The 27,134-nt window shown below is 39.8% G+C and overlaps 1 protein-coding gene and 1 long non-coding RNA gene across 28 annotated transcripts in view; one reads left to right on the forward strand and one right to left on the reverse strand.

Moving 5' to 3' along the window:
• Positions 1-26,190, forward strand: part of LRCH3 (leucine rich repeats and calponin homology domain containing 3) — a 61,849-nt gene extending 35,659 nt beyond the window's left edge. For 2 of the 27 annotated variants that reach the window (XM_088170411.1, XM_088170417.1), the window contains exons 10-23: positions 1,140-1,216; positions 3,909-4,004; positions 4,406-4,457; positions 4,583-4,723; positions 5,934-5,981; positions 6,942-6,995; positions 9,952-10,032; positions 11,330-11,401; positions 12,244-12,292; positions 12,793-12,906; positions 13,516-13,634; positions 15,171-15,308; positions 17,408-17,485; positions 19,746-26,190. In XM_088170411.1, the coding sequence (XP_088026537.1) occupies positions 1,140-1,216; positions 3,909-4,004; positions 4,406-4,457; positions 4,583-4,723; positions 5,934-5,981; positions 6,942-6,995; positions 9,952-10,032; positions 11,330-11,401; positions 12,244-12,292; positions 12,793-12,906; positions 13,516-13,634; positions 15,171-15,308; positions 17,408-17,485; positions 19,746-19,946 (1,320 nt within the window). In that variant the 3' untranslated portion in view covers positions 19,947-26,190. The remainder of the gene's footprint in view (positions 1-1,139; positions 1,217-3,908; positions 4,005-4,405; positions 4,458-4,582; positions 4,724-5,933; positions 5,982-6,941; positions 6,996-9,951; positions 10,033-11,329; positions 11,402-12,243; positions 12,293-12,792; positions 12,907-13,515; positions 13,635-15,170; positions 15,309-17,407; positions 17,486-19,745) is intronic. The other 25 variants (XM_088170418.1, XM_088170424.1, XM_088170414.1 and 22 more) reach the window with 24 other exon arrangements.
• Positions 17,304-19,770, reverse strand: LOC148222676 (uncharacterized). The gene is made up of 2 exons (XR_015805594.1): positions 19,064-19,770; positions 17,304-17,563 (listed from the first exon to the last, which is right to left on the reverse strand). It is a non-coding gene; the product is annotated as an uncharacterized LOC148222676 (long non-coding RNA).
• Positions 26,191-27,134: the final 944 nt, after the last annotated feature.

Raw genomic sequence — 27,134 nt, forward strand, 5'->3', positions numbered from 1 at the left:
GTTCAGTGGCTCACTGTACAGACTACATGAATAACTTGTCTGAAAAAATCTTTGTGGCTGCTCTGCTTAAACAGTAACTGTGGTGCTGTGATTCAGATGTGTCCTTTCAAAGTTCTGTGTGTTTTGAACAGAAAGATATACTTGCTATTTGAAGAAAGGAAAAAAAAAAAAAAAGTGGATCTTTATTTTTTATGTAGGAGCTTGGTCCCTATCTTGTCTGTGTTTAAAATCAGTCACACAGATATGAGAGATGCATTCATATTGCAAAGCTTGTAAATTCAATATCAGATCACAGAAGCTGAAGCACAGACGCAAGAGCAAAACTCAGAATAAGTCAACTGTAGGCAATGCAACCCGAGGTCTCCTTGCTGTAGATAGGGAAAAGGCATTGGTCAGCATCACAACAGTTATTCCTTGAGGTCTGTCTAGTCATATAAAATAAGCTGCTTTTAGCTGAAGGAGTAGTTTCTCTAAAAAGACAGCCCAAAATTCTCTACTACTTAGGAAGGCTGACTGCAATATAGCAGCATGCATGCAAGGTGTAAGTGAAAATTGGCAAGTTAATCTTTAAATTAATGGGTATCAGTAGAAGTTTTAAAATAACACCAAAGTCAGTATATCTCTTTATAGGATAAATTATTTAATTGCTCAAATTAAACCTAAAATGTTCTTATAAATCCCATGTTTTGCTTTCTTAGTCCTTCTGGGACCTGTCTTTAGAATGCCATCAAAGACCATCAACTCCTTTATTCTGTATTTCTGAGAATCCAGTGTTCACTGCTGTACACTTGTAGAGTTGAACAGAGTATGTAGAAGAAGAATGTATTTACATTTAAATACAAATTTTATACCTACATGAACTTCTCTGCATGATTCTTAATACTGGAGATTTGAAACTTCTGAAGTTACCAGCAGGCATATTTAATCTTGAAACTAATATTTATTTAAATTGGAGAAAAAAATAAGAGTGAGCTTGCTTGGTTGGAAATGAATATCCCTGACTTGTGTTTTGTGCTTCTTTGTCAGGTGTTTTAAATACCAGTAGTTACAGATGTAGCCCTACAAAGAGATTGTTTGGCATTAATGTACGGTTTTCTGAATAAATTACTAACTTAGTCTTTTGTGGTTGTTTTGCTTAGAGCTCACCAGTAAAGCCTGTATCCATCAGAGAATACCAGAGAACAGAGGATACAAGACGACATTTACATCAAAACAGGTAAGAATTACTGTGGTAACAATAATTCAACAATAATTTCATGATGATTGCAGAGCATGTATTTACTGAACATGTTTAGAAAATGGCATTGGTTTCTGTTGCTTCGCCAGAAGTGTGTATGGCATTTTTTTGATAACTTATTGCTCCAAATTAGGAATTGGAATCCTACTAATGGCAGTGAGCAAAAGGCATAACTGTTCTATGCCAATGGTCCACTTAAAATTAGTTGGTTAAAGAAATCTGCATAATTAAAGTGCCTGTTTTTGAACTGATTTAATATCTGCTTTTTGTGATTTAATTTGTGTTTTGATTAAATAATTGATTTAAGCTGTATTACATAGAGGACAAAAGGGATAAATGTGCTTGCAGGAAGGCTAGAGATACTGTGGAGTATCTGATGTGCCATGACCACACATTCTTGGTTGACTCTTACTGGTTTTGGTATTGTGAAAGATTCATTTATTTTTAAAAGTACCTTTCTGGGCTGTAATCATGAGCTTACATCAGCAGAAGAGATCGAATGGGGATCAATTCTGAAAACAAGTTGCTTATTTTGATGAAGTACGCCCTTGCTCTTTAATGATTACTTGGCTTATTAGAGAGAATACTTATCTGTAAAATGTCAGAATTGGACAGAGTATCAATGAGGGATGGTTAGGTTTCTGAAAAGAATTTTGGATGTCTAGTTAAAAGAAGATAAGCAAATAAAAGATAAAAAACAAGCAAATTCTTGCAAATGAAAATTGATAGAACCTTTATTATACCATTGTAGCATTTCAGTATTCTGTGGAGTGAAAGTGAATTTGTAAGGACTCCACAGAAAACCAGCCCAGATGTACTTGGAATGTTTAGGGGGGCAGGGGAGTGGTGGAAAAGACAACTGCTAGTCCTAAGTATGTCATTACTTATGCTGTCAGTAGAAACGAATGGATTCTAAAATGGTATTGAAAGAGCAAATGAGACCAAGATTAGTGTATAAATTTTTCCAGAGTTTTGGCAACATTTTATTAGACATGTTGAAATGTGCTGAAAATGCACAGATTCAGAAGCTGTACTGATACAAGGGAAGATAACTATTTCAGCATATGTCAGCATTCCTTATCCTGTCCACAAGTCAGGTATAAAGTGATATAGCAGTTCTGCCATGTTCTCCAAAAAAGTGAGTGCTCTTGGTTTGAAAACTTGATTTTTTGCTTGTTTATTTACTTATTTTTCATTTGAACATTTGTGGTCAACATGGAAATAATTAGACTCTGCAAACACTGGTTTCCATGATAAATCTGAAGGAAATAGGAGAAGGCTGGTTAGCTGGGGAGAGCTGCTGTTTACATAGACAGATGTTAATGATAAAGGAAGTTGTAAGTAAGGTATCCATTTATTTCAAAATTTAACTTAAGGATAGCAGCAAATCTCCATGCAGGAGTAGTTAATCAGCAATCTGAATGAATTGTAGTTTACTATGCTGCAGCAGAGTGAAATTATTAAGGCACTAAAACCAGATCATGTTGTTATTGCCTTCAAAATTGTGTAAAAATAGCCATATGACAATGAGTAATTTTTTGTATTTTAAGCTTGTATTAGTCAAATATTTTATTTTGTGGCAACCACAAGCTGTAAAGTGCTTCCACAGTAATTCTGTGCAAATGCCTTGGCAGGCAGCCTCTTTTTTTTTTTTTTTTCTTTAGCATGCTGGAGCCATTAAAACTCAAAGCTGGATGTAACGCAGACTTCATCTCAAGAGTACTTATATTAGTTGATTCAATTAAATAAATACAGTTTATGCCTCTGGACAGACTGTGGTGCATTCCTGATGCAACAAAGCTGTGTGTACTCTGCTCTGAACACACTCCTTGGCACTGAGCTGAAACCACTCCTGTCTGTTCAAAACAGCTCCAAGTAATGGGTTTGTCATGTGCTTCAGTGCTAATTTAAGTAACAGAAGAGACTTGTAACATATGGGTCTTCCACATCTCATCTCCATGAGGAAAAGGCCCTAAGAGTGCACACAGCCAGCTGGACTGACACGTTTTGGAAGTGCATGGTTAAGTGTGTGTGTGTTCCATGGCTGCCCCAGGAGTGAAGGTCACAGAGTTTAGGCTGTCAAGAGTCAGCTCCTTGATTTGCATCAACTTTGTTTCTAGGCAGCAGCATGTCAGGGTACGTGCTGTAGGCTGTGGACCTTGGGAATTGTTTCAGTGCTAACAGCTGCCTTCTAGCAAAGAAGTGACTGCAAAATTTCTCTGTTACTGTTGATATGATGGATAAGAGCCAGATGGGTTCTTATTTACCTTGTGACTTCGAGGGCTTGTGTCACTGGCAGTCACCTGATTGGTGAGGTGTGCTGAAAATACCAAAGGATCCTGATGTTTAAAAATAATTCTGCTCTTTCCACAGCAGAATAAGGCCTGCAGTAACCCAAATACTGTCTTAAAAGAGAGACTCCATCTTCATGTATTTTGAAATCATTGTTAATTCAGAAAGTTATGTTTAAATACAAACTGCAGTAGTTGTTATCTGACTCGGTATCACAATGTGATCTCTTTAGTCCAAATTTTACTTTTGTGATTATCTGAAGTTAGTTGTTTGGGCATTTCTCTCACAAAAGCAGTTGTGATCTGGAGTAGAATTAATCTGACAGTAGTCTATATGCATCAGTGGCCAAATCCCCTCCCACCTGGTGTCTTACCTGCAGGGATACAGATGAATTACGAAGACCTGAAACTCTAAATTTGATGCAGGACAGAGAGCATCACCAAGTACTAAGGAGTTATGTGGACAGGACAGAGAGGTAGGGAAAAAAAAATTTGAGTGTTTCTGCTGATTCATTTTATTATTTTCCCCTCCCTCAAATAACCATACTATCCAGTTGTTCCTCTAAATGAGGATCATGTGAAAAATTCCTGATTTGGTTACTCTTAGAGAATGAGTATGAAGTGCTGAGTATCTCAGTGTAGTAGGCCAAATGTACAATCCCACTGGTACGTCTTGTGTACACAATTCAGGAGAAGAAATAGAAATTACTTCACAAAATCTGCCATTCACAGTGAGTTAAATCATCATCACAGGTGTTAGTAGACAGTTACTCTTCTTATTTGATCAGATACTTGCATGTCACTGACAATTCATGTATGCAAAATTTTTAGATTCAAGATTAAAAGTCTACTTACTTTCTGTTTTTGCATTTGTCAGACCCCTGCCTGATTCACCTTATTTTCTCTCGCTATCAAGTCACCACACCCAGGTAACACATAGAATTTGAATTGTTTTGAATGAGTTTGACATGGTGTTTTCCATATGGCGTGGGCTGTTTCTCCATAACCCATCTGCAGCTCTGGCTTCCCAGCCTGATGCCGTGTTTGATTGCAGGTGCCCAGCACGGATTCGGAGCTGCAGCGCCGGCACATCGAGCGCACGCGCCGGGAGGCACAGCTGGCAGCCCTGCAGTACGAGGAGGAGAGGATGAGGACTAAGCAGATGCAGAGAGAAGCTGTCCTTGACTTCGTTAAGGTGCCTCCTTTTAGTACCTGCTTCATACTTTATCTTTTCTAAATCCCTTAATTATAACTAATTGCCGTGGTAATTACTGCTTGTGTTATGCTCCTGGCATTTTATAAAGAATTTGGACAAATTGCATCTAAATCCATTAAATGTTGGTGCTGTAGCTTAACACAGGCGAAGCTAGAACTGGGGAGGAAGATGGAAGATTTACCCAAAATATAATTTTTGTAAAGAATTCTGATTTTTGCATATTTCACCTCATGTTTTCAATTTTCATTTGCATAGATGTGAAGAGATTGGTTTAAGAAATAAGAGGCCTGTATGTGAGAAGGCATAGAGGTAGTATAATTCTGAAGACAAATTTGGCAGGGAGGAAATAATCAGACACACAAAAATATAATGTTGCCTGATCTATTTTGTGATAATAAAATAAGTTACTCCTGGGTAAAACATGGGTGCAGACCTATGGTACATCAGGCACTCTGAACACTGTGTCTTCCCTGTCTCTCTCTGCACTTAAGCAGAAGTCTTCTGCTTAACATGCCAGTTTATTTATATGGTAGTTAATTTAAATTTGTTTTACTGTTTGCTGCTCTGGTGACTTGCCTGAATCTCACCATCACAAACTTAAGAAATGTTACAGTTAATATTTTGGGCTTAGGGTGGTCGGCAGAGAGGCAAAGAATGGTTTATTGCTTATATTTAATGTATAAAGTTGGTTTAGGTAAAGGGTCTTAGCTGCCTGAAACTAGGCTTTTCATTAGCACCAACTATTGTCAGGCCTCTGGCACTATTTTGTAGTAAAGCTGCTTATTAAATATTCATCTCAGTCTTTTAGTTTAAGTTAAGCTTATAGGATGCATGTTGTTCACTGATGAGTCTGTTGGGGCTTTTGGTTTGGTTTTTGGCTGTTTTTCTTCTGTTGCCTTTGTCATTCATGACCACTTTATTCTCAGCAGTTAAATTCCTCCCTTGGGTTGTATTTTGGGTTTATTATGCATCTTTCATATGCATAGTTTGAAATTTTTGTTTGAATGTGGAATGATTTTTTACTAACAGGGAGGTTTCAGCTCAGTGAAATTTGTGATTTTCCAGTGCATGTTCTATTTAAAAAACTAAGACCTCTGTTTTAAAACATTTCTAAGTTATGCTGCTTTGTTGTGAGCTTTTGTTTCTCTGTGACGTTATTTTAAGTTTCATTTTTTCTTTTTCTGTGTAGCAAAAAGCCTCCTTAAGTCCTCAGAAACAAAGTCCAATGGATAGTGAGGTAAGAGTCCAGTAAGAGCATTAGTAGGGATGTCAGCACTTAAATTCTTTGATCTCTATCAGAATTATTTTTTTCGTTGTAGAAAATACCACAAAACTGGGTTATAACATAGTTTTTTCACATATTATTAAGCCTTGGTTTGAGGGTTTTTCTAATGGGGTGAGTCTTGTATTTTCTTCTGTTCATGTAGATTGCCTGTCCAAGTGTGTTTTTTTATTGTTTTTTGTATGTTTTCTATGTTCTCTGCAGAAAATACATTTCATATTCCATTCTAACCTGCTCCTTGTTAGCAGTACAGTTTGTATTCTTACAGGAGTATTCAGTCAAGTTAGTGTTATAGTTGTCCTTCACTGATCAGTTTTCTGTCCCAGAAATACTAAGCTTTAGAATTGTGAGGGCTGTCAGAAAAAGGAATAAATTGTTTTTTAAAATTTTATAATAATAATAATATACTTTTATAATAATGAAATATTTGTCATCAAAACCAGATAATTCACTTGGTAGTGTTAATCAGATGAAAAGTTTTAATCTTATAACAAGTATGGCAGTTCTTCAGCAGCATTTTCCAACTCTTTTTGTTAGAAAATTACCAAAATGTGGGGCAATTGAAAAATAGTTTTTGCTCCTTTTTCTTCTTAATGTTTTTCTGTTCTTAATTTATTCTTTTAAAAGGTCCTTTGTTCTACCAGAGTAAGCACTGTGAATGCATAGTGTTCTATGTTTGCTTGACACAACACAGAAAGCAGAATAATTGATTCCTGAAGTGATACAACTGTGCTGTAGTTCCTGGGTCATGAGGCTTTGTGTTCCTGCAGTTACAGAGGCTTCATGGATTGTTTTGAAGAGCCTCACAGTGCTATAAACAAGCAGTACATGTTCCAAAATGTCTGTCTGTTCACATACTGTGTGTTCTGACATTGTGTGTGTTTCTGACATTGCTCCATCTCTCCCACCTGCCAGTGTCCCTTTCCATCCAGAAGGTCTCAGCATACTGATGATAGTGCCTTGTTAGTGGTAAGATCCTGCATGTAATGGCCTTTTTCTGTGGCAGATTCTAGAGCATAGAAATGACAACATTATGATTGTCTCAGATTAGATCAACTGTTTTAGAGCTAATCTAAATAGCATAAAACATGACCATTTCCTTTGAAAAGTACCTTAGCTGTGAACTGTGATGTTATGAATATGTTGACACTTTTGCTGTCAGACATTTGCTAATAATACAATGATGTTTTTCCACAAAATAGTTAAAGCTTATATTTTATTTGAGAGCAGAAGAAAATTACTGATAGTAAAGAGCAATTTCTAAAATGAAAAATTCACTTCTAGTTGTTCTGGTTTAATTTCTTCTCCATTCAGCTTGCTTCCTAATTGATGTGCTCTTCAGTGTCATGTAAGCAATTGTAATGCTTAGTACAGCCTTCTACTTTACATGTGTCGTGCACATGATAGTTAGAAATAATTGGCACGAGAAAAAATTGTTCTACTTATGAATGCTACAAATCATGGAATACTCATACAGTTTTATTGTTTATTAGTGCAAATGTCTTAAAAATTATCTATTTGGAACACTTATCAAAAATAAAAACGTATGCACATAATTCATGTTTTATGCTATTTCTTCCTTTGTGGCATCTTAGCAATGTAGCATAACTAAAAAAATCTAATTAATGTCATAATCAATGTCTAGAAAATTAAAAATACACCTGATTTGCCTGCTGTTGCATGACTGCATGCCTAGAATTTATTTTCTTGATTTATGTGCTCCATTATCTGCCGAAATTTTCTTTAGGCAGTGCTCTTGGTTAGAGTGTCTCTGTCTTGAACATGTTGGTCAAGATACTTACTGTGTCTTTAATCAGACATTTGGGTTTTTTGCTTTCATAAGACTAGCACTTTGTGGGAGAGAAAGAAAGCTTAAAATGTTAGAAATTTAATAATCATGTGGCTGTTTAGAGAAATCACTATCAATGAGCATATTAAAATGTTCTGTCATAGTTAGGTCATACAAAGCAGGAGAACAGCAGTAGTTCGGGTTGAGATGATTCTCTCTTGTCAGTGAATTCGTTTTGGAAAGTATTTTAAAGACACCTGTAAGAGCCCCATTTCTATTTGACTGTGTGATCACATTACTTTCGTTGTAAATTAAGATACAGAATTTTCAGAAACTAATTGAAACTGGCTTCCATTGCTATTTGTTTCCTTTTTTTGTCTTCAACAAAGTTACATCCTTTTACTTCACCAAAAGAGTGACCAGGCTGGTGGGGAAGGATTGAAAGCAGTAATGTCTCTGTTCATTTTTCTTTTGGTTCCTCACGTTTTTCAGCAGCACTAAATTGTGACAATATATGAAATGCTGGAGTTTCTAATCTGCAGCTCTCTTCTGTGGTGGAAATCAACACTGGGCCTAATGAACACATATGCCAGGGCAGCTGTTTCTGGAAATTATTGTAACTGGAACATTAGGCCATTACTAGCTCATGAATTTGTACCATTTTTTCTTTACACAAATATATTTTATATGGTAAAAACTTGTTCAACATCAAGGAAATAGTCATGAGTTTGCTTTAAAAAATTGTAAGAGTTTACATTGCTTTTACCTTTTTATATTCTACTATGTTTCATTTGACATTTTCCCTGTCCTTATGGGTTTGAAATTTAGCTAGGTCTAATTTCTGAGGACATAAGGAAAAGCTTTTAAAAATACTAAATCTAATATGTAGTTAGAAAGCAAGTGAGCTTTTATTTTACTACTTTGCTCTTCTGGCATTGTTACTGCTTTAACAAAAAATTTAAGTTGCAAATCTCCTTTTTAAAATCTTTCATGTTTCTTTTGGTCATCTTGTCGTCTTTAATCACTAATTAAAATTAGAATGTATTCATGTTACACAGGTTACTCTGACCATTTCCTTCTGTTTATAAACAACATCAGGACAGTTGATTGGAAGTCCCAGAATGATTGCCCATACCTTCTATGAATGTTAATGGTTCCATTTAGTTGTAGTTCCTCCTCCATACTGTGTTTTGAAGTGGAGTCTAGCTGTAGAACTTCATTGGTGGATTTCTGTGGGTTGACCTGTGACAGATAACCAGACTAAAGTGTTGTTGAAGAAATATAATCACTGGCCTCTCTGAGAAAATAAAAGTTTTTGTTAGTCAGAATCTTGCTGCTCTCCCAGGTATAGTTCCATTTATTACAGTAGAGATTACTTGTAGAGCTGGTATCAAGATTTCAGACTTGGCTAAATATTTCAGCTTTCGTTGCTTCTAAATCTCATTTTTCTCCAAATATCTTCTTGTTTTCTCCTATACTGTCCCTTACAAGGTTAATACTATTGAAGGGAGGAAAAAAAAACAATCCAAAACATCCTCTCACTGCTGCTCAGTTTCTCTGTTCTGAAGCCCACAAGGTACTTCAGAAGCATCAGGCGCCTGCTGTGACCTCTTCCTCTCAGCACCTTTGTGTCATTGCTGCCTTGTGCTCCCTTCCTTGTGTTTTCTTGTTGTGGTCTTAAACGTGGCCTCAGGCTGTCATATTGCTGTTAGCACCTCTGAAACATTTTAAGACTACATTTAGGTAAGCATCAGAGTGTTACAAATAATAATGGCATGGGTAAAGTAAGCAGGGCTTGACTTAGGCAAACTTGTACCCCGGAGTTCTCTCAGACTGTTGGCATTCATTTGTTTAATAGCCTAATTCCCTTAAAATATCCTTATTTGGTTCATGCAGAGTTCTGGTTGGGCTCTCCTTTGGCACTCCCTGTATCTGCAGTTGTTTCTGGCACAGGGAAATTTTTTGGACTTCAGAGCTAGAGACCTAAAATCTGCGTGCAGCATGTGCAGAGGGTGGTGCAAGTCTGAACTGCAACATCCTGACTCCTTGAGTGTTGTGGCTGTCTTTTCTCACAGTCATTCTTTGCCTCACTTCTTCCTTTCTTCCCTCTCTTTCTTTCTGTACTGTACCTGACAGAATGGCTTTGAGCCTCTCTTTGTGTTTGAGATTGACAATAACACCAATACCATTAAAAGGAGGCCAGGCACTCGCAAACAGGTGAAGAGCATGCGGTGTGTTGGTGTTGTGGTTGTCCCTCCCTGTGCTGTGTCCCCTTCCCTCTGCCCACTGCTGGGTGCCTGCACAGTGACCACTTCTTGTTAGTCTGTGTCAAGCTTGCCCTGCTCTTTTCATACAGGAATAGGCAGATACATTGATGTTACATCCCACCTGGTTCTGGTTTATTTTACTGTTCTCATGTGCTAGCTAATGTGTTGTCTAAGTCAAGTGATATTTGAAACTCTTAAAAAAATAAGAAAAAAACCCCACCATTTTGGCTCTGCCCTGCTCTAGAGAAAGAGGCAGTTTTGTGGATCAGCTGTAAATCTGTACAGGGCCTAAAAACATTTGTGTTTAAGGCTTGCCCTGAATGTAAACCTTCCCTTCTAGTCCTTCTGGCTGTGCTGTTCTGAAGTGGCAGAATAGTTGCAAATGTTTTAAGAACTAACTCCGAAATGCCTTTCACTACCTGTAGAGTTTCTAGGTGTCATTTGATGTTCTTTCCTGTGCTAAACTGTCATGTTGCTGTTTGAATGCTGTTTCGGAAAGCGTAGTGAGCCATTCAGTCCTCAAATGTTAAAGTTTTGATGGTGCTTTCAGTGAGATGCACAATTTTGCCTTCTAGATCCACCTGTCAGTGACAGATGGGCACAACCACGGCCCCTGTTCTATAAACAGGAAAAGTTGTCTATCTGGCTGGTTGTGATATTGGTCATAATTGAAATGTGACTGCACTTTATTTGTGGCAACACTGTAAATTCTGACACTGACATCTCCCCCAAGAGTGAGATTCTACCCATAGAATCTTATGTTTTTGTGTGTGTAATCACAAGGACCAGTTGTTAGTATTCGTGGCAGATACAAAGTATTACTGAGCCTCTTGTATATGGGTTCCTCTGATTTTTCAGACATGCCTAACGTCCTCAAAACATTAAAAAGGAAGAAAGCTGTTTATTTTTAATAGTGGCCTGTAATGGACTATTGTAGGGTAAAATTTTTTTTTTTCTGATGGCATAGATGTTACTAAAGAAGCTTTTGCCTCACTTAATTCTGCCTTAATTCTGTTTTTAATATCGCTGTATTATATGTAAAAGAAACACTACCTCCCAGAAAGTTCAGGAGGTAGGAGGGCTTTAACTATAGTTCAGCAAGTATTGATGTGTTGCTTGTGGAGTGTTTCTGAGAATGTGATCGTGGTCACCTCTTCGTTTTTAACTTTGCTGCATTCCACGTTTGTGTACGACCTGTCAGCTACTCACTAACCCTGCTACTGCCTTCTCTTTCTTTCTGCATTCAGTCACTCTCAGGGTTGAACCAAGAAAGCTGTGCTACTACCCTGCCTAGTGCCTCTACCTTCAGTCCTGTCAAGGTATCTCTTGCTATTATCATTCACCACTAGAGCCAACAAAAAAATCTCGGATCCACACATCGGTTTTAACAGGTGTTAGTCTGTCAGCATCTAATCAAAAGTTCAGGTAGGGTATGAACCTGATTCACCTGATTAAACTGTAGTGGGTATTACCTCAACTTAGCTTTAGGCTGTGTCTACAGGAGGCCTGATCTATAAAACATGGTAACCAGTCTCTGCTCCAAGGGGTTCTTGGTTGTCTTTGATGTACAAGATCATTTAGTCTTGATCAAGTTGTGTTCATTAAAAGTGCACTTGTATTCTTTGCCTGTTTCTTTCTTTTCTGTGGAAACTGCTGTGCTGAACGCATTCCTCACAAGAAATCATCAGTCTGTGTAAGCACTGTGATGAAACCACAGTGTTTCACTGGGGACAGATGTTCAGTAAATAGTTCTGCATTAGCGAAGGTGTCAAAGAGGAGTATCCTTGTCGGGGCTGCTGTATTTCCAGTTCTGCATGTTGCTTAATACCTGTTTTTTGTTGTCCCCTTTGCAAAGAGCACTTCTCATTTTGGGTTGGAAGGAAGAGCTAACAATGTTCTGTCATTGCACAGTCAGTGCTGTTTCATCATTATTTTTCCTAAGGAAAAAAAAGCAGTTGTGTAATTTCTGTAAAAGAGGAAAACTTTGTCTCTGCAGAGATAAGACTTGGGAAACAGCATACAGTGGTTTTTCTTATTTCTGGTTATTTTTCTGAAACACATTTAGATGGATGGAGCTTATCTTAAAACATAGCAAATTGAAATGTAGTCAAAGCTTTTCCAGATTAGGACCACTCATACTCTTTTACGTTTTTGTTCACAGAGTGATGACAGATCTACCATCTCCCCTGGCTCACCTACTGCTCAGACAGGTAACATGGAAAGCAAAAATAGTTCTTAAAAATAAGATCAAAATGCCTGCTTGCTTATTTGTCCTATGAAGAGAGGGGAGCATCTGTTTCCACCTCTGTGTGTGGCACTGCTGTGTGTGAGAATTTACCCAGTTGCTTGCGTGTCCTTAGAAAAACGCAAGGGAAGAGACAACAGGGATGAAGCATGTTCTTAGGCAGAGCACAGGGTTTGGCTGGTTTAGGCCTTCATAGAGGTTTTGGCCCACAGATGCATTCAGCAAGAGTCAGAACAGTTGCTGGAATTGGTATGTGGAATGTGCTTTGCATGCAAGTGTCCTTGGAAGTGCCTTTTCCTGCTCTGCTTTTATCATGCATGGCTGTAATTTATTTTGTCATCATTACATTATAATTTTTGTTTTGTTCTTTTTAATTACCACATTGCTGTACCCATTTCCTATTTAAACTCTAACCATTTCCTTCTTCCTCCTTCCTTTCCTGTGCCTTTCCACATTTGTGTTTAGTCCACCTTTCCCCTCCATATCCTGGCCATGCAGCCCCGCCTTCCTATAGAAACCCTTCCCAGCGACCTGAGAGTTTCCTTTTCCGAACAGCTGTCAGGGATGAAGCCAAGAAAGGTAGGTTATCTAGCTCAGAAATCAACTAGTTTTGCTACATTATATTGGCATCTGCATTACCTGGGGCTTGCAGTGTTTTGTTACTTCAGGTCTTTATCATCAAGCTACTTTTAGAATTCCATTTGTAGACAGATGACATCATATACATTGTGAAAAAAGAGGGTTTTATTTGGAGCTGTCTAATATTCTTTTGTCATAGCTCTGGAAGTGTGAGGATTTGCTCATCCTGGTCTGCACTTACACCTTTGCCACACAAGCCTTCAACAACTTGATAATTCTTGCATTGCCCAGCAGCCTGTAACAGAATTGCAGTTTCTGTTGAATTGCAATTTCAGAACCATTTCAACATACTCCAGGTGGCAAAACTTTGTCATCATTTTTGCATGACTGTTAACCAACAGAAAGATCAGAATCTAAACAGTGAGGGAATTGTGTTAAAATCTCTTTTAGGTTGGTAGATCATTAGTTTGATTAATAATCAAAGGTAAGAAAGAGATTTGTGAAAAGGAATGTAACGTACCCATTCTGGAACTCTGTGCGGTGCAGTAGCAAACAAAACAGAGCTAAACTGTGCTTAGTGATTTCCTTTCCTTCATGCTGCTGTTTTAGCTGTTGCTTCATCCTCTACCTGTGCCTTGTCTCCTGCTAATGATCCTGCAGATCCTCGAGTGAGACAAAACTCCAAACAGCGGGAGGAGGAGCTGGAGCTGATAGAGCAGCTACGCAAGGTAAGTGCTGCCAGGAGCCAGAATGTGAACATAGCAGGAAATGCGTTTTATGACCCTGCTAAATCTGCCTTTCTCTTATGGACCAGTTTCACTGAACCAGTATGGGGCACAGTTGACCAAAATTAAATGGTGTGGTACAATCTATGTACTTCTTTCAGATGGGTGCAGTGGTGTTCACATGGTTGTTTGTAGTAGATAAAGTCAGCTTCAAATTCTGTATAATAAACTGTGTTGACTACTGCTCCTGAATGTCTGGTGAACTCTGCTTTTATGTGTGCTTCCTTTCTTCCTTATCAGCTTTCACACTTGTAAGGAGCTGCCTGGAACGTTGCCTTTACTTTGTCCTTTTAATGTCTTTTTTTAAATTCTTTTTTGCTATAAAGCTGACAGGAAGGCAGATGGAGTACAGAGACTGCTGCCAGTCATGCTGCCATCATGGTTTCCTTGTGTGCTCTAGATCTGTCTGTTGATTCTTGCCTTATCCTTAGTTAAGTGTAGAACATTTGAGCCACAAATGTTTCTAATATTTATGCTTTTTGTGTGCCCAGGGGCACCACACTACTAGTTTGTGCTCAGGTACAATGACAATAAACAGGAATATTGGAAATGCCACGTGGCATTAAGGTACTGCTCTGCTCTGCCCCAGATTTCTTTCTGCAGAGCATGAAGGGATTTCTTGAGGTGCTGTAATTAATTGTTTGAATTTTCCCAATAAATAAGAATATACTTATTGAAGCTAATCTTAAAAGCCATAAGCACCCCAGATTGAGAAAATTCCCTCTCTTTGGAAGGAAGTGTTGAAGTAAGGACAGTCTCCTTTCTCTAAAGGAGAAAGGTTACCTTAGATAAAACAAAACTCGGTGGTGTTTGCAGACCCTCTCTTATGTTATCTCAGATTTCTTTCTGTGTAGTCTGTCTCTTGTTCTGTTCCCCAGGTAAGCTTAAATTTTTTTAAAATACTTAAAAATTTAAATACATTATTACAACTCAGTGGCATTCACAGAGCACTTTAAATGAGTTTGAAAGCCTGAATTGAATTTTTATTAATTCTCTTAAACAAATGCTTCCTTCTTTTTAGAGGACTGCTTATGCCAAATAAGCAAGCATATTCAGTTCAGTTTTTATTTAAAGGCAGAAATATTGTCTTGACTTTTGTTAATTGTGTTGTCCTTCAACCCACAAAGACAATTATTTTCGCTTCCCTTGGCAGAGCCATTCTCTGAGAATATGTAGGGTTAGGAATACTGTTCCTAGATCCTGATTTCCATTACTCAAAAGTAATGGTTGTATTGGTCCACTGTGCTGTACAATGAAAACTGTTCTTCATTGAACTCAATTGCTCCCCGACTGTGGCCAGCCCTGGGCCCCAGTAAGGCACGGGGCTTTCCTTGGGGTTATTCAGAAAGCTGGTTGGAAATGCCATGAGGACAGACAGAGCTGTAATGCAGGAGCTCTGCCTCGAACAAACTTGTGCAGAATGCACAGCTGGAAGAAGGCAGCTCTGAGCTCCCCCTGTGTCCCTGTTGGTTCCCACAGAACATCGAGTCGAGGTTGAAGGTGTCCCTGCCCAGCGACCTCGGGGCGGCTCTCACTGACGGCGTCGTCCTGTGCCACTTGGCCAACCACGTGCGGCCCCGCTCTGTCCCCAGCATCCACGTGCCCTCCCCTGCTGTTGTAAGTGTCCAGTTATTTTATAGCTGTCCCGAGTGACATCCTACAAAGTGCTGTAATCCAGACAGACAGACACTAAACTCAGCATTCTCCTCAGTGAATGTTCATGACAAAAAATAACCATCTGTGCTGTTTAAAAAAGGTCTGTAAATGAAATTCTAAATGAAATTCTGTTTGGGTTTGTTTTATTTAAAGGAAGTTACTTCTGACATTTTCATGTGCTCCCTAACACACTCCCTAAGCAAATTAACTTCAAAACTAGTGAAATACTAGCCAGTTCAGCACAAAAACTGAACTAGGATATTTTAAAATATCAAAATCTCTGACAAGTTCAGGAAAACAAAGTGGGGAATTACAACAAGTAGGGTCCCACTACACAAGACAGGGAAGCCAGGCAGAGACCAAGTTGATTCCTGTGTCCACTTCACAGCACTACAAATTCCTCTGCTTAGGAATTTTAGCAGAACACACTCAAAATACTTGGAGAACAGCATCTCCTAGAACAAAACAAATCCTGTCATACCTTTGTGATAACAGGAAAAAAAGGTGGCTGTGTCAGGGGACTGTTGAAAGCAGGGAAGCATTGCAGTCTGTTTTGCAGGGAAAGCACAGAATTAGAGAAAGGTGAAAATCTGTGAGATAACAACAGATTATTTATCCAGTTTATGTTTGTGGAAGTCAGAAAGTTCAGTGAAAATATTTAGGATCAGCTACTTGAAAGTAATATGGACAGGCAGATTGCTTGTTATGCACCTTTAAATTGTATGAATAAGGGAAAAAAAACAGAGATTGTTCATTGGGGAAGAAGTTGAAATGTGCATGTAGTCTTCACTTATCCTTCTTTTAGAGTGAGTCTTCATGTTGATTGGAATCTGAACTGGCACTTCCAGGGCTGCCAAGTGTGTCCTTTTTGTTGTGTCTCTGGGACTGGATGTGACCAGGCAGATGGCCCTGTTATTTTGAGAATGTCTGAACTGGACACACCAACGTTGTAGGCAGACTGTGGGATCATTTCAAGAAAAGGCAGGGGGCCACTGCTCAGGAGACTTGTGTCAGTGAGATGTTTTCAGTGGCCTGGTTTGATGAGCAGCTGAATGTTTTGTGTTAGGAATTAAGTCATGGCTTTGTCATGTGAATCCCAAGGAAGAGGCAGCCTGGAGTCACGTGGCTCCAGGAGCAGGAGAGGCATCACATCGTGCCCCAGGCACAGTGTGATCTTTGTCCTCCCTTGGTCCTTCGGGAGAAGGAAGCCAGTGCTGGCCTTTAACCTGATTCCTTGGTGGGGAAACACAGCACATGAAGGGGACAGAAGAAACCCCATCACTTACAGAAGTGTTGAACACCTGGAGGCTGCTGCCTGCTGCTCCAGAGTGTGTTCACAGGAGCAGGGAGCTTGTGGCTCTTGAACCAGAAGAGAATAAGCTTTGAGAGCAGGAACAAGATAGAGCCTGTGCTGTGGTATGTCTGAAGAGGTGTGAAAGCTGACTGCAGAAAAAAGCCAGTTGAAAAAATACCAGTGAGTGCAATTCAGACAGCTCCATTTAACATATTTACAAGAGGCTGACAAGCAGCAAGCATCACTTCCAGTTTTCTGACATTATTTTTTGGTTTCATCTAACCTTTATTTTTTTTACCCCTTTGTTAATTGAAGTATGGTTTGATATTTATATAGTTTTGCATTACAGTAATCCAGAACAGACTCTAGATTGCTTTATGTCATGAAATTGCTCTGAAATCACAGCATAGAAGCCATGGATGTGCATTTCATCAAAAGACATTTTAAAAATTATTATACTATAGTCACTAAAAGTGTTAGCCAGTTTTATATAACATTGTGTATATAAATATTGCAGAACTTAGAAGTGTTCCCTTTTTAAAATCATCCAGCATTCATAACTTAGCTTTTCATGAAACAGCTTTGAAAACTGGGATGGTTTTCTAAGAAAAGCAAACTTCAGGAGAGCCTGCTTTGAATTAGACGAGCTTATGTCAGCGCAGTGTTTTTGGCAAAGAGATTTATTAAGAGTTTTATTTAAATAAAAAATAAAAATCTTTTAAAACCTTGCCAGTTAAGAACACCGTGGGCTTTTGCTTCTTTGCAGCCTAAACTTACAATGGCAAAGTGCAGACGAAACGTGGAGAATTTCTTGGAAGCTTGCAGAAGGATTGGAGTGCCTCAGGTGTGTATTTCTGCTGTCATGATATAATGTTTCAGATGCAGTTTTGCCTGGTGCTTCAGAAAATAATTCTTCAGAATACTGGATTAAAACAAAATGATTAAAAGTTTAAAAGGTTCAGGTACAAGCTGTCCTACAGTATAGGTCAGACTTACCTTGCATGGTCTTCCAGAGCAAAATTAAGCCAGATATAGTTTATCAGTGTGTAGTATATAGATTTTATATTTTCATACAGATTCACTTAAATACTGTTCATCAAATTCATAATAGCTGATGGACTTCGAGTCTGTATTTAGAACTGGCAGGCTCTATAAAATCAGCTAAATTTTCTCATTTTAGGTATGTGACAGCTTAAAAGTGGGATAAAATCTGGGTGATGGTTTGCGTGTGGGGTTTTTTATCCTAACGCTTCTCATGTTCCTTCACAATAATTCTCTCACCTGAATGTTTTTACTGTCTTACCAACAAGTCACAGAATTATTGGCCTTTCTCTGATGGTAGCTGTCTTTGCAGAGTTCCTACTTCTTTTGTTATGTACCAATGGTAGAAGTCTGTCTTCCTTGTCCCCTTTTGAAACTTGTAAGATCTAGGAGGGGACACATACTAAATAGTCCATCTTACCCTGTTGATCCAGTTATCTTGTTTTATGCTGTCCTGTCCTTTGCATTTTGTCTTATTCAGCAGCTGTCTCAGTGCAAATAGTTTTTAATACATTTTATTTTTTTCCTGATTTCCCTTACAGTGCACTAATTGATTTGGGTTTTTACATTGCTGATCATTGGTGTTTCTTTTGTATTCTGAAAGGGAGAAGTAGACCTTGTGACTCATTTCCCAGATATATCTAAAGGCAGTTCTTGAGTCACTCATGCTGGATTTTCTGGTGTTTTCAGATCACTTGCAGATATTTGAGCCACTGGGATTTTAGGATGACTTATTTATTGAGCTGCCTGGCAATTTCACATGGCTCAGTGGTGAATCATGTTGGAAGGAGCTAGGGAGTTGTAAGTGATCATTAATTCTGGGAGATCCTGCACTGCTTTTAGTACCCTAAAAACCTTTGGCTTTCAATCCCAGCAGAACTGCACAATATAAATTCATCTGGGGCATTGTGCAATTCCATACCAGCTTCCCTATTTATAGCTCCCTCAAGTATGAAGATACGGTTTTTATGGGATCACAGTACAAAGAAGATCACTGGAATGACCCACAATCAAAACCAAACAAACACAAAGGCCAATTAAGAAAAAGTCCCCTGTAAACCCCTGCTGCTTCATCTATTACCCCTACTGTGCAGAACCCTCCTGTTTTTCTCATATATCTTGTTTTATTGTGAAAGAGTTCAGGGCAGGGTTCTCTTTGGGAAAACTTAGTGAAATGCCCCCATGAACTCCAAAGCTGCTCTCACATGTCTGCATTACATCTCTATTGAGATGTGAACATAAGATACCTGTATGTAAGAATGGCATGGCAGCCTAATATGTTTTTCTTGAAAAGTTGCCTGCAGGTTTTTAATTTCATTTCCATTCTAATTACAAAAATAATAGGCTTTCTGAAAGCATGGATCCATGTAAAAATACTTGCCTTTTAAGGGGAAGGCTACTTTCGGAAAAGGCTAATTACAAACCACAGCAGAGCAGCAATTTCTGCAGGACTTTGGTGGTTTTATAGCCGTTGGATCAAAGGAAACCCTCAGCTGAACAGGTTGATCCATGCATCTAGATTTCACTGATTATTAGCAGTTACCTGTGGGAAAGGGAGACAAGAGACACACAATGGGAATAGTTACAGAACTCTTAAACTCTAATTAGTAATAGATATTTCTGCAGGATGCTGCATTCAAGTATCAGTTGCACATAAATAATTCCTTGTCCTGGTGTTTTCATTAACTTACATGTAGAGGCTGAACTTTGGTGAGTACTCAATGCCAGCAGCATCTCAGATACCTGTAACCTCTTCACTTCTGGAGAAAAATGGGTTTCACTAAGGCTTTGTGTAAACTGCTGTTGTTAACAACAAGGAATAATTACATGTTGGAGTCGGAGAGGTGACAGACACTTCTCTGAACACTAAACACTGACATTGAGTTCTTTGCAATGGAAGTCTTGCAGATTTCTATGTGAGAATTAACCAGCTGTGATGTGCTTCTCAAATGTGTAGGTTGTATCTGAGATGTCTGATAACTGCTTCGTGGATGTTGCTATGGCTAACTGACTGACCTTTTTTTTCTGTCTGTTTTCCCTTCCTGCTCACACACTCTGGACAGGACAATCTTTGTTCCCCTTCTGACATTCTCCAGCTAAACCTCAGCGTTAAAAGAACAGTTGAGACTCTTCTTTCCCTGGGGACAGATTCAGAAGAATCCAGTCTTGTGTCCCTTTCCGTTCAGCTCTGGGGCTTTGTGGTGTTTTACTGTACTCTAATGCTAACGCTCTGTATGTTCTATCGCTGGGTCTTTTTTCTCTAGTGAAGGATAGTTATGGTGCTGCTTCCTCCCTCCGTCACTGCAGTGCTTGGGAGCAGATTCTGGCCTTTGCCAAGACTGTGTATATGAAGTGCTTTGTTCCCCACGGTTGGGACAGAGGTGACAAGTACGATGTGCAAACACCTTGGTGCACCCACAGCACCATCTGTGACCCAATTCCCATTTGTATTTGCTGTGTCACGTTGAGCAGATGAAATGCTTTCCAAGGGAGGAGGTGCTGTCCCTGGGCTCGAGCGAGGGCTGAGGTCAGGACACGTGGTGCACGCTGTAGTCTGCTGACCAGTGGTGTAGTGAAAACTGCAGTGTCAGTTTGTGCCTCTGGTACCCCACCTGCATAATGGGAAATGCAACCACTTTGGTAAATTGCTTGAGGATTATCTGATGAAAAATGTTAAACAACGTGAGTATTTTTTTCAATGTCAGTGTTCTTGATGCGATCTTACAGTCTTAGGAGACATGGTCTGGTGTTGTCCACAGAATTTTCTAACTGGTTTGGTTTTTTACCCCCAGTCCTTTATCCTGCTTCTGAGAGCATTTGATTTCTCAAATTTATAGACCTCCACTGTATTACTTTGAGTCAGGATTTTTAAAACAATTGTCAATGAATCCTGAGCTACTTGAACTTTGTAACAGTTCAAGCAGAAAACTTTCAGAGAAATTAAGCTCTTCAACAGCTTTAAGAGAAGTTTTACACAACAGAAAGAAAATATCTTCATGATCCTGTCAGGTGCTACAGAATGTCATAGCATTTTACTGTGATCTGGATAAGACTTACCAAAAACTTGTTGAATTGTCACTTGATCTTGGGGTCACTTGACCCCAACCCAAGCTTGTTCCATGCTTATTCCCTTCTTCCTCTTATCCTGTCATTTTCAGAAACACTTGTATCATGCAGTTGCACAAATATAAGTCCCAGCTGCACAAGCACTCTTCACTGTTCTACAAAACTCAGGTAGTCTTCCATAAAGCTTCACAGCCTTTCCCTCCCCAGGGAAAGCATCCTGGTGCTTTAACGCTTTAATGTCTCAGGGACACCTCAGAACTTCAGGGCACTCCCCATGTGTGTAACAGACCATGTCTCCTCAGAGTGGAGATCCATTCAGGGAGCTCTGCTCAGAGACCAGTGACAGGTAAGTGTTCAGGAAATGGCTGTTCCAAATGTCTGTTCAATAAATTTCTGTTACATCTGCAAGTGCAGTAGATGGCTTGGAAGCCTAGTGCAAGTGGTGTTGGCATTCCAGCCATAACCTGGAACACCTCTGAAGCACAGTTTAATGTACTCAGGAGTTCACTTGCAAATGTGGTCACTACCAGTAAAAATGTGTTATGTGGGTCTCACAAGCTCTTGTACCATGAAGTGAGTATTTATCAAAAGAGCAAGTAAGAGCTGCTGCCTTCTGTCCAAGTCACACAAAGTGTTCTGTCCAAGCCAAACATCACTGAGTAAAGAACGGACTTTTGACAGGGGGAGATTGTTTTCTTTTTAAGTAAGCTATTTTTGCACTGCTTACTGGTATGAACTAAAATGAACTCGGTTCCTGTGTTTCTTAACTTCTAATGAACACTGTGATAAAAGCTGCAAGGGGTTTTACACTAACAGTGCCTTCCAGTTTTTAAATTTTGTTTGTCATTACTGTCTATGGTATGGAGTCATTCCAGAGCTTTTCCCCCTTATCTGTTTGCATACATAAGAAAAAAGATAAGGCATATTTACTCAAGTTTACAAGTATTTTCTCAAAAAGCACAATTTTTTCATAGTAATATACATTTGCTGGAAACAAAATGTATTTTAGCCTGAGCATATGGCTTTCTGTGAGAACTGCAGTCGGGGCTCACTTGTTTTCTCTCTGCTCGAAGCTTTGCGGGAGGAGTGTTGGCTGCCACTGTTTGTGCTGAAGGATTTCTTTAACCTCAAAAATCAGTAAAGACTCAAGAAGTGGAGAAATGCCAGTTGATGTAAAAATAACACATGAAAAATAGTCTCTGTAGTCCTATAGGAAGGACACATTTGAGTTATTTTCTGTGGATACAGAGAACTGTTGGACATGTATCCTGACTGTTGTAGAGTGAGGATGGCCAGGAGGTGCCAAGGACTTCTGTAGGATGAGGCTTTAAACATCTTAGACTGAGAATAGCACAACTATTAATAAACAGTTTGAAACCTCTTTTTGCATGTTGCGTATTACTGTTATTCCTCAGGATGATTTTGGGGGCTGCCCACTAAGCAGGGGCACTTTGGGGACCTGAGTGAGTGGTAGTGACTCATTCCCTGCTCCCCAGCAGGGCTTCCCTCACAGCTGTAGCTGAACAGGAGGACTGTCTCCAAGAGGTGTGATTTGGAAAGGAAGCTGTGGTTCCTCTCCTGCTCTCTGTTGTAGCATATTGATCGTATTGAAGCAAAGCTTTGCCCTCCTCAAGTTCATCTACTTTAGTTTCATAAACTGCTGCCATCTCAGTGAGGGCAGAGATGGAAGACAATTTGCTGTTCCCCTTTTCTCTCACAATCCTTTTTCAAATTCTTATTTGTAGAGTTTTGTATTAAAAGAACACAAGAGATTAGCCCAAGGCCACCTTTCTTGAGAAATCAAGGTCATGGTTCCTTTGTCACAAGCAGAAATCTCATGTCCTACCCCTATGTGTGTGTGCTGCCTGTCCATAACATTTCATATTTCAGTCACCTTTTGCTTAATTTTTTTTTTCCTTTCAGTTGAGTGGTTTTCATCCATTTTGTTTTTGTCTTTGTTTTGTTCCCCATTCAGGAGCAATTATGTTTGCCTCTGCATATTTTAGAAGAGAAGGGTTTGACACAGGTAGCTGTGACTGTCCAGGCGCTCCTGGAGCTGGCACCCCCAAAGCAGCAGCCACTTCACCACTTGTCTGCTGTGTAAAGACCTCCGGGACCTTTTGGGTTACCTTGGCTAAGCAGAAGGACCTGAAGACTTTACTGCCCATGCAGTGCATCCAAACACACAGAGCTCTGTTCTAAGGAAATGAGTTTCCGTGATTCCTGACAGGAATGTTTTATTTCATTTCTCCATTTTTTTTGGAGATCACAACAGTTTCCAGTAACATTTTTTATTACCAATATTTTTGCCCCTTATTTAAAATAATGAGAGTTCATTGGGAGGAGGGCAGGGAATTCCAGTGGCTGGCTGTTGGAGCCAGCTGTAGAAACTGACCTTGCAGGATGAAGAAATGGATTTAGAGTTTGGAAAGCAATTCCTAGGGGAATTCGTAAAAAAAAAAAAAAAAAAAGGGTGTTGCTGCAGTGGGCACACAAGGAATTAAACTTCTTTCCTTACCCACAGGGTGCAAAGAAATGGAGTTTCTTTGCCTCTAAAGAATGGCTATTTCTATTAAAATATTTTTTAAATTGCATCACACAATCTTAACCTGCTGTGCTTGATAACAGGGTTGAACCTCACAGACTTGTCACTTGACTTGGCAGGTCCTCATTACTAAAAGTCAAAGACAAAAAAACTTTTTTTTCCCCAGTGGAAAAATTACTGCATGTTTTCTCTGCCAGAAACACCTTAGTAAAAGATACTAAGTCACATCTATTCAAATGGGATTAATCCTATCAGCATTTTTTCTGGGTTCACTTTCTGTTTGGGTTTTAGCATGTCTTTATCTGAACACTTTTCCTACAGCAGTGGGGGGAGATTGCCCCTGTCTTCACATCCCCTTCTAGTGGTTTTATGGGATCACCAGAATCCCATGCATTTCCCTGCAGTGGGAACAGTGCCAGCCTGCCCTGCTGGTCATTAGAAGCCCTACCAGCTAAGGCAGCTCTGAAGGGTTAGACAAGGCTTTCAGTAAACCTCTTTATTAGTTGGAGTTTATGTAGAGAGATGTGCTGGTTTTACGGAACTGCTATTACTTCATTCCTCATTCCTTAACATAAAAATGAAAAATCACTCTACAGAAGTGGGAGAGGCAGCTGACAAATTTTGCATTTTCCTGGAAAGCTGATATGCAAAATAAAGACATATGTATGTATGCTCTGGTCCTAGTGACAAGGCCAAGCTCACTACCAGATCAGTTAACTTCCCCCCGCCACGAAAAGGCCTCAAAAATCCAGCTTTCCACCAACTCAGTTCCTTTGTCAGGTGTTGCCCAATTTAAAGCATCCCTGAACATTATGCTATTAATACATGGTACATAAGTTCTGAAAGCAACTCCAAGCATCAGCCATATTTTGTCTGGGATATATTTGAAGTAGAATACACCGAGAGCATTTTATGCAGATAAAGGAAGAAGAAATGGCAACAAATTAGCTAAAAGTCACTTTTGCAGAAATAAAACCTGCTGTGGGAGCTGCCAAGGACTGGTCTTAGCTGCATTTTTCCCTTTTGATTTGCAGTTTTGTTTCTATTTTGTTTTGCTTCATGTATTTCTTTGAAGGGCCATTGTGGGGGTTGTTGAATCCCCTATTTCTCATAATTATTCCAGTTGCTTCTTTTCGGCATTGGTTAGTCACATTCCAAGAGAAGACCAGCTGGAAGGTGTTTAAGGGTGCCCAGCTGCAAAGAGAAACCTCCTCATGCTGGGCAAATACAATACCCTGAGCCCTGCAGGAAATGGAAATGCCAGGAACTCACAGTACCCACAGGAAGAGCAGCTCCACACAGGCATTCTCGCCCCCTTAAGTAGTTTTTACTTAATTAAGTTTCACTTAATGCCATTGGTGAGGGGCGTTGGTGATTCCCACAGGGTTACACAGAGGTGTCTGAAGTGTCTGCTGCAGTTTGCTGGGGGGAAGATGCTGCCACTCGCAGGCAACACCACAGACACAGACAGAGTGTTCCTGGTGTGTTTGCACGTAATTTGAGAGAGAGGGAGGCACTGACTTCATCTTGGTTTCCAACATCAGGTCACTTGTTGTTACAGGGACAGTTGCATTTAGCAGCACAACCCATCATGGGCTAAAAACCCCTGTTTGAAGAAAACCATTCCCTTCATGGAATTGCGAGGGTGTGGTGATTGCTCCAGCACTTAGGGAAAGTGAAACTTAACAGTATTCTGGTTGGTGGACATTTTGTCATTTAATAACCGTAGTTTTTAATGGGGTGAGGGCTCGAGTCTGACCTTCAAGGAAGAGCCATTTCCTCTTGCCCTGTGTGGCTCAGAGCCGTGAGTGGCTCATGGCCACCTGTGGCTGGAGGCCGGCAGGAGGCAGAGGGTCCCTGGCACCGGGTACTTTGTTATGAGCAACATTCGCTCTGGCAGTTTCATTGTAGGTAATTGCGTTAGTTTGACATTTGTAATCTTATATTTTCAGGCTGGCAAGCACTATATCTTGTCCGGGTGCTAAGGACAAAAATCCAAAGCTAAAGTTTCATTATACGGTTTACTTAATGTGTTACACCAAGCCCACTTCAGTTCTGTCTTGCAAAATGCGTTAGGATTTTTCAGTGTAGTTACGTGCAATTTTTGTTGTATCCCATGAGAAGAGTATTTGAAAGAAAACATATATAAAGTTCTATTCTGTGTTTTAAAGCAAAGAAGAGACGGTTCTTCCTCTTCGGGGCATTTGTGTGTGTTGGAGAATGTGGGAGGGATCCACCTCAGTGTTTGGCGCTGCTGGTGTTCCTACACTGACTCCACGGTGTCACACTCCATCCTCAAACCTGGCGAGCCCTGAGCAGTGTCGGAGGCTCTGCAAGGACACACACTCCAGGTGTAGTGGCCCAGGCACTCGGGAGCCCCTAATGGCACTGGGGGGCCAGGGGAGAGCAGCTAGGGGTCCCCCCTTTGAAGGAGAGGCTTTTGTAAAGGCCCCGCCCCCTGCTTAAAATCCACCAGGGACAACTCCTTACAGCGCCAGAGCACCTCTCTTGTTCTTGGTAACAGGATGGCAAATGGTATTCTTACCCCTTTATGACTATAAATGGTTCTTTGAAAAACTGTTTTAGAAACAGAGGACTTGTAAGGTGAATTTGGACATCAAAAAATTCTTTTGTATAGATATTGTGATGTTCTACAAAGTGATCTAATTTTGTTATTTCTGAAAACAGTGTAAACGTGTAAGTAATAGAGTAAAGGATTTTAAAGCTTCATCCCATGCTGTATGTCTGTAAATACATTCCATAATTTCTGTTACATATAAATGTGTCTGAATATTGTATATTTTAAATCGCCTGTATTCTGCCAGTAGTGTGAACTTCTAGCACATTGATAATATAAAAGGAAACCATGGGTATTTGAAATAAAGTTTTAAAACTTACATGAATTGCAGTGTTTCTTCCTGCTGTTTCTCTGCTGCACCAACGAATGTCACATCCTCTGTGTCAGGTGTTTATTCCCCTTCGATATCATCCCAGCTGGCATTTGATGGACCTACTTTGATTTTCTGGTTTTCACAGTTAACCAGGACGGGAAAATACCAGTATTTTTACATATATTTTGCAGCCACATCAGAAGCTTTTTCTCAGGGGTATTTTTAACCTTCCTAGATACTGATTCTGTACAGAATTCTTTGCTCAACTCTCCACAGCCCCTTGTTTTTTCCTTCTCTGTGTAAATCATACATTCTGGGTTTGGGGTTTCCTGCTGCCGGTCCCATTGCTCCTTGTTCTTATCCTTGTCTTTTAGCCTGTCTTGGGTGTGAAGTGTAAAACTCACCCTTATTTCCTGACCCTGCTGCATTTGAAAGGTTTATTCTTAGCCAGAATGTTTAGTCCTCTTTTCATCCTTCCTCATCACTAGTTTTATTATTTTTTAAAATATAAAAATACAAAGCCTAGAAATTGCCTGAGTTCCACAAACCCTCCCTGCTTGTGTTACCCTTGTGATGCTCTTCCCTGCTCACCAGGCTGCTCCAGCATCCTTGTCTGACCTAGTTACTCTGTCAGCCACTGGGGGACAGCTCCATTCCTGCTTCTGGAGGCTGCCCACCTCTCTTCAGGTATTTATTTCTCCTCCTCAATCTAAAGCTTCCTCCTAACCAGCTTCCCAATCTCCAGTCTTTCTTCTGCATTTAATTCCCAGGAAAACCCTCTCCAAAGAGCATATGATTTCCCTGCAGAAAATTCCATGGGTGTATATTTTGATCCCATCTCCACAGCTGGAAAAATGGAGCAGTATCAACTGTGGCACAGTTCCTCCTAAGTGCTGGGTTTGGGACTCTGCTCCCATCCCTGGATGTTCCAGCCTGTTTGCTTGGCAGCT

This window comes from Sturnus vulgaris, chromosome 10, assembly GCF_052056855.1.
Source record: "Sturnus vulgaris isolate bStuVul1 chromosome 10, bStuVul1.hap1, whole genome shotgun sequence".
Taxonomy (NCBI): domain Eukaryota; kingdom Metazoa; phylum Chordata; class Aves; order Passeriformes; family Sturnidae; genus Sturnus; species Sturnus vulgaris.